This window comes from Beta vulgaris, chromosome 5, assembly GCF_026745355.1.
Source record: "Beta vulgaris subsp. vulgaris cultivar EL10 chromosome 5, EL10.2, whole genome shotgun sequence".
Classification (NCBI taxonomy): Eukaryota; Viridiplantae; Streptophyta; class Magnoliopsida; order Caryophyllales; family Amaranthaceae; genus Beta; species Beta vulgaris.
In genome coordinates this window covers 42,659,973-42,671,277 of record NC_079206.1, presented here as the reverse complement: position 1 = coordinate 42,671,277, position 11,305 = coordinate 42,659,973, and the positions used below count along the sequence as shown (strand labels likewise).

Genomic DNA, 11,305 nt, shown 5'->3' with positions numbered 1-11,305 from the left:
TCACCGTCGATCCTAACTTTTCACATTTTTGCTGAGTCTCAAACGCAAGATTTGGTCAAGTACGATTGGTATGTTTCTCTTACCTTTATGTCTCTCACTTTATTGATCTTGATCTCTACCCAAAAGACTCGAGTGCCTTATCCCTCGCTTTGGAATACTACTCTTTCTAGTCTTGATGATCCATTACATTCCCATGTGCAACCTCCTAAGTACTATTGGCTCAATTACCCCTCCCCTATCCCTTGTCAAATTCGATCATTATGCTCATTACATTATCAAAACGCTACTCTGTGCAATATTTGTGTTGTTATTCGCTTAAGAACAAATTCTATTATAGACCATACCACCCCCTCCCCAAATTGTTCATCATGAAAATCCTGTGTTGGAATATTCAAGGTGGCAAAAAACCCATGTGTTAGCTGAACTTATCTTATTGAAAAACAAATTTCAACTAGACATTTTTTTCGTTTTGGAAACTCTTACAAACGCAAAAAAAACAGCAAGAAAATCCTAAATGCACTTCATTTCCACGAAAAGTTGGTAATCGATCCATTCAATCATTGTGGAGGGATGTAGATATGCTACAATCAAAATAACATTGATGTTTTGAACTATACCACTACAAAAAAATGCTCCCACTTAAAAATTTTATATAAGCCAAATAACAAACACTGCACTATTTCGGGGATATATGCTCCAGCAAAAGAACAAGATAAACCAGAAATCTAGGATTACTTGACAACTTATGAGACAAACCTTTCCATTCCATGGATTTTTTTAGGCGACTTTCAAAATAAAATGAAATGATTTCTCAAAATGACAAAATTGGGAGGCTTTATTATTACGACCAAATCAATTATAGATCAGGCTCCCAACCTTACTTTCTCAATCATATGCAACAGATATTCCATGTTTACAAAATGCTTTCTCATGGAAATACTCTCTAAACAACGCAACGATTTACGAACGTCTAGACATAGCTATTGGTAGCTCAAATTTCACAACGGACTTTCCCAACACCTCATGTTTCTATGGCCAATTCACAGTTTCTGACCATGCTCCACTTTTTGTCAATATCAACAATAATACTACTAAAAACCCTCACACCTTCCGATAACATAATGCATGGGCTATTCATCAAGATACCCATTCTATAGTAAAACACAATTGGTCCAAACCAATTCGTGGTTCGCTCTTCTTTCGTGTCCAACAAAAACTCATCTCTGTCAAATCAAATTTAAAAGAATGGGCCCTCAAGCATTACAATTTTACAAATAATAAGCTCATCGAAAAATTAACAACGTATCACATAACTGCAAAACAAATTATAGCCTCAACCTTTTAATATAATTTGGAAAAAACGTATCGATAGACTCATCAAACAACGAGAAAGGTTACTTACTTATTTTCGGGAAAAAAAATTGGGGTATTGACAGTCGCAAAAAATGGCTTACTCAAGTAGATCGCAACTCACGTTTCTTTAATAATAAAATGAAAAAGAGAACAGCTTACGACTCCATTTACCGCCTCAAGAATGATCTTGGTCAATGGATTGACACCAAACAAGAGATAGATGAACTCCTCACAGGCTCCTTCAAATCGAGATTAACTTCTAATATTCAAACTTCCAGGGATATCGACCTCAGCTACATTCAACCTTTCATCATCGACAAAGACAAGACCGACCTACTCCAACCAGTTTATGACGATGAAATTAAAAATGCTTTCTTCGACATTAATCCACTAAAAGACCCTGGGTCAGATGGTTTTGGCGCTAAATTTTTCCAAACACGTTGGCCTATAATCCAACAGGATATATGTACTACTATAAAAAGTTTCTTTTTTCATGAAAAATTACCACCCGCACTAAACCATATAATTATCACTCTAATTCCGAAAAATGCGATGCCCGAAGTTCCAAATCATTTTGGCCAATTAGCCTCATCAATACCATTTATAAAGGAATCTCCAAAATCTTGGTAAACAGGTTAAGTCCAATCCTCCAACAAAACATTAGTCCTTTCCAAAACACCTTCACAAAAGATCGTTCTATTCATGATAACATCCTTCTGGTACAAAAAATTCTAAGCATCTTCCAAAAATCTAAAAACAAAATAGGCTGGCGTGCTTTGAAAATAGGCATGGAAAAAGTTTATGACATAATTTAATGGGACTTCCTTTAGAAAACACTATCCTCTTTCGGTTTTCCATTAGAATGGATCAAGTGGGTTAACGAATGCATTACAAATGTCTCTCATTCAATCAACAAAAATGGCACCACCACCCCATCGCTATCCCCGTATCTCTTCATTCTACGCATGGAGGAAGTACTAGCGTATAAAATGTTATATGAGACCCGCTCGCCCAAATTAGGATTAGGTATTAAGATTCAACCCAAAGCTCCAGTCATACTTGTCTGCTGTTTGTAGATGACAGTCTCCTTTTCTGTAAAGCCATAACTCCCGCTTGTACAAATCTTAAGAATATTCTTGATGAATTCTGCCAACTCATCAAATTCCATAAATCAGAACGTATCCTATCAAAAAATATATCACCTATGCGAAAAGCTTCCTTAGCTCGCCAGTTCAACATGTCTCCAAATAACAGTTTGGGACGCGACTTGGGCATCTTTTCGTCTCCTCCTCTAAACCAACAAAAGATGACTTCAAAAGAATTCTCCAAAAAACGGAACAACATATATATAAGTCAATGGGAAGCTAGTTTCCTCTCAAAAGGAGGCCGTGACACTCTAATTCAAAGTAATATGGAATCTCTCCCTTCCTATGTATGTTCTTCTTCACTTCTACCAAGTGAGATAGTTGATTCTCTTGACACCATGCAGAAAGAATTTTTTGGCGTCAACAGAAAGATAAAAATGCAATCCCCCCTTATTGCATGGGATAAATGTGTATCACGGAAAAAAGGGAGGTTTGGAAATAAGGAAAACCCTACCCCTAAACAAAGCATACATTGCTTAATTAGGTTGGAAATAAAATCCTCACAGAATCAGACAATTTTTGGGTACGAAATATTGAAACTAAAGATCTTCAAGAACAACCTTTCTTTTCATATACTGCAAAAGCTACTGACTTCGCTATCTGAGGAAAATCCTAGAGCAACATGATCTTCTACGAAAAGGTATTCGTCGGGAAATAGGGGATGGAACCAATGTTTTCTTCTGGCTCGATAAATGGTTATCACACACCAACCCTATCGAGTTACTTAAGATTGACCCTAATAGTGTGAGCCTCAACACTCGCCTCTCTAGTTTTATCCTCCCAGATAAATCTTGGGACATCCTACAATAGAAAAAAGTAATCCCTCCATCTGGATTTAGAAAGGAAAAGGTATCCCACTACCTTCCAACTTGCTTCCAGATACCCCAGTTTGGGGCCTTTTCACGAATGTTTGTTTCACAGATAAATCATCATCTTGGCTAGCCCATGGTCTCGTTCCCTCATAAGAAAGATGGAGTTTCTATTGCACTTTGAAATCTTGACATTCCTCCTAAATTGCAAATCTTTCTATGGCAATTATGCCACGACAGCCTCCCCTCTAGGAGCACCCATGCAAGAACGAAAATTGTTCCTATTAGCCAATGTGGCCTCTGCAATTTCCAAATTGAAACAATTGACCATTGATTCACAAATTGCCCAAAATTCAAGGAAATATGGAGTAACCTGTTACTCCAACAATGGTTGCAATTATCATCACCACCACCTAAACCTCCTTTTTTCACTTTCCTCACCTCCATCAAGCCCATGAAACATAACCTCACAAAATATATCTTCATTATTTGGAGCTTTTGGAAAGAGAGAAATGACATCTTGTTCAATCTCTTATCATTCAACCCTAACCGTACCATTCTCATAGCTTCCTTCCTTGCCAAAGAATGAAACCTTCGTACCTCCATAGATAACCTTTTCTCCACACATCCACCCTCTCTACCTTCTTAATCTATATCGCCTCCTTCCAAAACCAGCAACATGGCCTATGATCTTCCACCGAAAGCCTCCTTCAAACTAAATTTTGATGGGTCAGTTCGAAATGGTTCAACTGCAACAGGAATGATCATTAGAGATCACCACAGAAATATGGTCGAAGTTATATCCTCAATCTCAGGTCCACACCGATTCACATTGCCGAGGTCATAGGGCTTCACTCGGGAATCAAGCTTGCCATAAAAAACATCTCAAACATCCTTACTGAAGGGGATAATATGCTCGTCATCAATTCAGACAAAGGTTTATGGCAAACCCCTAGCATATAGCTCACATCACTGAAGACATACATCAACTTCTCAACTTCTTCACCTCTCATACGATTCGTCACATCTAATGGGAAGCAAACAAGACATCAGATTAGATAGCAAATGTTGGTCACTCAGTTCATGAAAGTTTTTCTATTTCTGATTGTAATAATTCCAAACTTAAGGATATCCTTATAAGCAATTCGTTAGGAATCCCCCTCGAACAAAGAGTCTCCTAACTTCTTTTTTCCTTACCTTATAAAAATAAATTCCCCCCGCCCTACTTGTGCAAGGGATAAAATAACATAGAACTACCCCACATTAAATTGAAATATTTATATATTATTGTACAAATACTATAATCTAAAGCCAAAAACAAGGTAAACTATTGTACAATCATGAGGCATGAAGGCATCACAGCAAGAACTCCTCGTCTACAAGGCCCAGACACTTGGGAGTTCATGGCATCAATTAGATTGATTAACTTTCTCATTACGGAAGCCAGATATTTCTGCAAGCTCTTCAAGCGTCTTCTCTCCACTCAAGACCTGCATAAATGGATACGTAAATACAACCTGTTTAGCACTAGAATAACATGAAATAGAACATGAAAACTGGTGTAGAACCAAATTTTTATGGTGAAATCAACTGCAAGCACAACTTACCTCGCCGTTGATAACCCAAGTAGGAAATCCTTCAATTCCAACTTCATTACAAGCTGGAACCATCTTAATTCCTTTCTTAACTCCATCTGGGAAGCATTCCACATAATCTAAGATCTTCATTGCCTCACTTCCAAACATCTATAGAAATAAAGAGAAAATCATTGAAAACATTGCTTGACATCCTGCTTACCAAAGCATAAAATACAAACAAGCTAAATGATGATATCATATCAGAACATGACTCAACACTTCAAAATAGTAATTCACAAGGGAGTGCAGTTAATGGTCAGATGTGCTATAAATTTTCACCAAGGCACTATTTAAGCACCACACCCAACAAGCAAACTCATAATAATATGTGACAAAAATTATTATTAATTCTACAATTCAGAATGTAATATGGTAAGAGCTTGCCTCTGCTTATTCTTAAAAATCCCTAGTATACCATTTCAGACCTCTACTAAACTTATTGATTCATCTAACATTTGGTGTGTAATCAAGTGAAATCACACATCAACAGTGATCTCCAAATACAAATAAACATGAAACTCTGAGAAGAAAATCACATTTTGACTCTAGCAGCATGTTTGATGGCTATGCAGATCATCACATCAGTCACTTGCGCACTACTGTTCACCTGACGGGGAGCCAGACATACAGTCCATATCTCAAAGTGAAGATATTGCTTCTTGTAAACTTTGAGCTTTCATGTACAAGTAGAGTTCCAATAAGGGAGATCATAAAGAGGTTAGATGGAACATTGGGGAAACAACCTGATTGGCTCCCATAATTGATGGATATTTCAAGAGCAAATATTTTCTATATTTTTCCCGTATTGCAACTTCTATACCGATTCATCAATATGAAATGCATTGGTAAAACATTCTATTAGTTTTTTCGTAATACACCATTCTACTGCAGCCCATCATTAGCAATGAGTTAGCAGACCTGTTGTTAGACAAAAGCCTTCATCTTCATGCTGAAAAAAAAAGCCTCCACTTTCCTCAAAATCATAAAAAAATTCCATCTTTACCATGAAGAAAGGAAAAGACCGAGTGTTCAAGAATTCCCCCATCCAAACTCTTCAACCTAGATCAATACATAAGGAGCAAATATCGAGCAACCTCACAAATCTATGCAGATCCTCCCCCTACCCAAAGTCCCGGAATACTCTCCTCGCCTCATACCAGTTCAGACTAGTAGAGAGGTTGTTTGCGATCAGATGTGATGTGAGGACATCATTTTGCTAAGAACTAATATTGTAGGGGGAAGGGTATTTTAGATATTATCTCTTTAGTTTACTTGGGGAATAAGTTGGGTAGTTTGCTAAGGGGAGTAGTATAAATACAGAGCAACTGTGAATGGAAAAGGCATCTTGAAAATTGATAAGTTGAATGAGGGAAATGGTTACTTGGGAGAGCTCCAACCTCTCGAATGTTGGTTAGGTTGTAATCGGTGTTTATCATCCATACAATCATATCCTAGTAGTTTTCTCTTTCAATATTCATTAGTACTTCTTAATTTCTCCAAAATTTGTTGTTATGCTGAGAAATTAGCTAAGAGACATCTTGGTTCTTAGCACATTTCACCAAAAACAAGCAAATAAGAAAAGAAGACAGACCAGGCATAGGCACTCAATTCATACCACATAAACCTACTATACTATCAAACATTACAGCTGAAGATTATTCAAATGAAAAATTGGTGATACTAGAACAGCCAAGTTCAATATTTTACATGCTCATCCCACATGCACAGGAGTATGATGCATAGTAATTATAAGGAACCATTCTTTCTCATTCCGTCTTCCTCCTCACCCCCCCTCCCCACTCTTATGGAAGTGATTACCTCTTTCTGTTCTTGACAATGTGAGCACCAAAAAGCCCCATACATTTTTGCCCCTATAGATTTGAGATGTTGTGCAAGTGAAATTGCATAAGGGCTTGATCCTGAAATAATCAGCGTTGGATAATAAGGCAAATCCAATGCTGCTGATCTGTTTAATGAAAGGAGAAAATAAAGACAGCTCAGATAGTTACTCAAGAACATCATCATATCATAACAACCACCTCCAACATTAGAAGTCAAGAACAGTAAGGTGCATCTAATCAGTCTGGAGTAAAAAACATAAACAGGCGTACTTATGAATAGATCTTTTCAATCGTAATGCAAATGAAGACAGCAGAAAAAGCCCATCATAAGCAATTATAACTTCGGCATTGAAAAGCAATTTTGACTTATAGTTCTTTATTCTTTTAATAAGTTTTTTAAAAAAAAAAATTCACAAGACCAAGGTTTCTTCCATATAAAAAGGAGTACAGACATATATGATCATGTCCAGATGTAAGGAGGCATGAGCAAAGATCTCCACCTCCTTCCCCCCCCCCCCCCCAAAAAAAAAAAAAAAAAAAAAAAAAAAAACAAAGGCAAAACAAGGCCTTCAAGCACATATGGAACTAGAAATCGATTAATTGCTTAAGGTGCTACTCATCCTACACTTGAACTAATCTACAACTGAATGAAATTAAGTGCAGGATTTTCAAGTTGCTCATTCATTAATTGACAAATAAATCACAGAACTGACATTATTCTTGTTCTTCTACTCTCTAAATCATCGAGGTTATATTTGCTCTTCTAATTACCAGTGCATTATAGATAGACCAAGTAAGTTCTTCCTAATTTCTTAAAAAAGTTACAGAAAGGTATAATTAGTCGTAAGCTATTGAGGGGGAAACTTGACATATGATCCTGTTTATGAGTAGTGTCATGGTCATCTCACAGCAAATTCCAATAAAGATAGGTGACCGCATTGGAATTACAGATCCCACTAATTCTGGAGTCTCATCAGCAACATTGACATACAAATTATTTCTTAAAGACCACACACAAAGTACCAAAGATAAAGTATGCCAATGATAGAAATGAAGGCCAACATTTGCAAATTATAATGCACATGATTCCTTTTCTAAGGACTTTGACATGCTTTAGACTACCAAATTATATAGGAAAATCATCATTTGGGTCTTAACATACATCAGCTAAAAGTTCCACTTCCATTGGACTGCCCTCTTGTAACCAAACAACCAATTCTCAAACTAGGACTTGATTTCTTTGCACATTCAAATTCAAGAAAAATTTTTGGATGTGGACAACAGGTCAAAGAAAAGACAAGAGCTCCAACAGTTATGTTTTGAAACTACTCGTGTAGCTTATGTTATAGAAGACTGAATTTACACTGCCAAAAGATGACAGTTAAAAGAATTAAGTGATTTACTAAAACATAGCATGACAATGATCCAAGGGTGCTTGTTCTGGGCTTCATGAATAAACCGCTCTCAAGTATTAGAAAAAGCCTTGGAACAAAGCAGACAAATGCAAGGAAAGATTGCAAAAAGCCTTGGTGAAGAGCATATTGGCATAGTCATAGATGAGATGACAATGACCTTTCCAAGTGTAGCTAAGAATGCACTAATGACAGAAGGCACTGAGCCAGACATGACAGCTTGCATGACATAATTCAAGCACTTGTATACACATATATTCCTACATGAAGCTGCCACTGGAAAATGGCAACAGGATGTAAATCCTGCAGTTTTCGAGTATCAGCTTTCGGGGAGATGGAACTAGATCCAGCCCGGTGGGAAAAAAAATTTGTTGCAGGGTATGCCTAGATGCAGAAGTACTACAAGTTTTAAGTGAGTCATTCCCTACTCTTTGATAGATACCATGCAAATATAATCACCTTGGCAGTACTGGCGATAACGAACTATATGAGGTATTTAAAACTCCAAGCACAATAGCAGCTGTCAACAGAGGTAACGTAACAACTTTTTGTAGCTCCTGCAGTCCAAAATCCTGTCATACATAAGCATATATGAAGACTGATTTGAAAAAGAAAAAAAAATCTGGTAATTAATTTCAAAAGAAATCATTCACAAGACAAGAGGAAAACCTTCAAGATGATGAAAAACAAGCTAAACGATAAGATAGCAGAAGCCAAGCAGTATGAACATGAAGCTCCTTCAAGTCTAGTAGCTAGGGTGTATAAAAAGTACCCACTGGCAGCTGCCATGGAAGCAGAGACTGGAAGCAAAAGTAAACGGCCATCACTTGAATTGATTTTGAGGGGTACCTTCCATCCTCCTAGCTTTAAACCAAGGAGAAGCACAAGTCCATAAGCAGTCATACCAATTAATGGAAGTGGGACACCTGGCACATGCAAAAGGGTGATCATTGAATCTTCTTTCAAAAAAATCACCTGCAGTTATTTTAAAATTTGATGTTTAGGTCAAATGTACATCATTCAGCACAATCATAATTAATCTATTTCTGAAGGGGGTTTTGAATCCATTTCTCAAGTAGTGAAAAAATTCTCAAGGGAAAAAAGAGAAGAGCTCTACGATAGTAACACTTCAAAGAAGGAAGCAAAGAACAAGATGAAGCAAAACATTATAAGTCAAGTTATAAAAATAGTTCCTAATGAACTAGACTTCAAGTAAGGCAAGTGAAGTAGAGAGAACATTCCACATGAAAGATGTCAAACTAAGAGCACGCTTGGATTAAGAATAACCTATTAAGAGGATATAGAAGAAAGTTAAATAGAACGAAAAGTGGATGGAGATGGGAAGAGGTATTATTTGTGTAAGGAACAGGGCATAATTACCCTCATTTTATTAGGTCCGCTTCCATCTCTCCTTCACTACAATATCAACGCCATCTCTTCTACTACCACCTAAATTCATCTTCATTTTCTTCAATTTATCTCCATTACCCCCTTAATGCATTAGCCCCAATCTAAGCATTCCCTCAACTCTCGAGAGCTAAATATGTGCAGCCACACAGGGTATAAAAACATACAAACCAGTCTCTTCATTCTATTGAGTGTTCACAGGACTTTTGTCTCTCCTATTGCAAGAGTTTACTAGGCCAAAGATCATAAATACAAAGTAGTTTTCAGCTTACATCTTCACAAACGCAGGAAATACTGAATAACACAATCTATTTACAGTAACAATTATGGCACAATTCTTGAGTCAATCCAAAGAATCATAATAAGTCAATGATCTAACTCAATCAGTTCTACATAAGCATGAAACAATCTCATAAATACCCAACCCATATTTGACTTGAAATCACAAATTCTTCCTCTAATCACCCAAATCAAGCAACAAAATCAAACTACCCAAAAACAAATTAAAAAATAAAAAATTACCTAAAACCATGGCATAACCACTATTGAGCACATCACTGCAAGAACCACCACCAACGGGACAAAAGGGCTCAGTATTCGAGAACTTAAGATAAGTCAAATAGGCGGTTTCAACGAAACCCAACCCAGCAAGACCTGCAATCCAATTATATGTAGAACTGTTTGACGACGATGACAACGACGATGGAGTTGGCAAATTTTGTTTATCATCCGACTTCTGGGCGTCCCGGGTAGGACCAGGAAAGCACATCGCCGGAAGTAAAGAAAGTCTGGGTCTACAAGTTGCAGTTCCATTTAATTTGTGGAGAGAAGGAAAGAAAGGTAGACGGTTAAGAGGGACAGATAGATGGAGTGGAGATGGTGATGCTGATGGTGAGCTCAGGAATATGGTTTGCATCTTTGTTGCTCTGCAAGTTGAATTCCGCAACGTAAATTGGAATCGGAGTGTTTTAGGAAACAAATGGAGGTAATGTAGTTGTGTTGCTGTGTGCCTGTGTTTCTTCTTCAGTAATCAGTCACCTACTCCCCCTCCTATGACTTAGTTCCACTAAAGAAAAATTAATTTTTGAGAAACAAATTTCTTCACCGGTTAAACAGAAACATTTTATAAAAACCACGTGTTTTTAACAACTTTTGTAATCCGGGTGTGTTCGGCACAAGTTTTTTTAGTCAAAACACTAATTAAAAAAAATAATAGTATTTAGCAAGTTAGTGGTATAAGTAGCTTTTAGTGGTACAAGTGATGTTTTAGTAGTGTTTGTCAAAAGATACAATTTGTAGCTTTTGGGGTAGCTTTTAGTGGTGTATAAATATTGTGTTAAAGTTTTATTTGACTTTTTAACTAATTATTCTCAAACAGCTACTTTGACCGCTTCTTTTACCGAACATAAATATTTTATATCGCTACCTGAACAACTAAAAGCTACACACTAACCACTAACAGCTACCAACACAACTAACAGCTACTCTCACAGCTACTGTTGCCGAACACACCCGGAGGAATGTATGATTATTATTTTTTTAGAGGAATGTATGAATTTTTATTTGATGTTGTAGAATTATATTCATATGTAATTAGGGCCTGTTCTCTCCAGCTTATTTTCAGTTCAGTTCAATTCAATTCAAATCAGTTCAGTTCAGTTCAATTCAATTCAATTCAGTTCAGTTCAGTTCAGTTCAGTT

The 11,305-nt window shown here is 36.9% G+C and overlaps 1 protein-coding gene across 2 annotated transcripts; it reads right to left on the bottom strand.

Moving 5' to 3' along the window:
- Positions 1 to 4,387: 4,387 nt before the first annotated feature.
- Positions 4,388 to 10,686, bottom strand: LOC104893584 (thiol-disulfide oxidoreductase LTO1). Of its 2 annotated transcripts, none has more exons than XM_010679713.3 (6): positions 10,127 to 10,686; positions 8,867 to 9,123; positions 8,657 to 8,754; positions 6,763 to 6,910; positions 4,915 to 5,052; positions 4,388 to 4,797 (listed from the first exon to the last, which is right to left on the bottom strand). In XM_010679713.3, the coding sequence occupies exons 1-6, from the start codon at positions 10,518 to 10,520 to the stop codon at positions 4,717 to 4,719; spliced, it is 1,116 nt and encodes a 371-aa protein (XP_010678015.2). In that variant the 5' UTR covers positions 10,521 to 10,686; the 3' UTR covers positions 4,388 to 4,716. The 2 variants fall into 2 exon arrangements, with proteins under 2 accessions (XP_010678015.2, XP_010678014.2); XM_010679712.3 differs by having other exon boundaries at positions 8,657 to 8,769; positions 10,127 to 10,685.
- Positions 10,687 to 11,305: the final 619 nt, after the last annotated feature.

Bases quoted from the DNA above. Each gene is read 5' to 3' on its own strand.
- LOC104893584 (XM_010679712.3), bottom strand. From the start codon at position 10,520: ATGCAAACCATATTCCTGAGCTCACCATCAGCATCACCATCTCCACTC. The intron at 9,124-10,126 runs GTAATTTTTTAT...TGCATGTGCCAG, and splicing joins TGGTTATGCCATGGTTTTAG to GTGTCCCACTTCCATTAATT. The intron at 6,911-8,656 runs GTGATTATATTT...TTCATTAAACAG, and splicing joins TTATCGCCAGTACTGCCAAG to ATCAGCAGCATTGGATTTGC.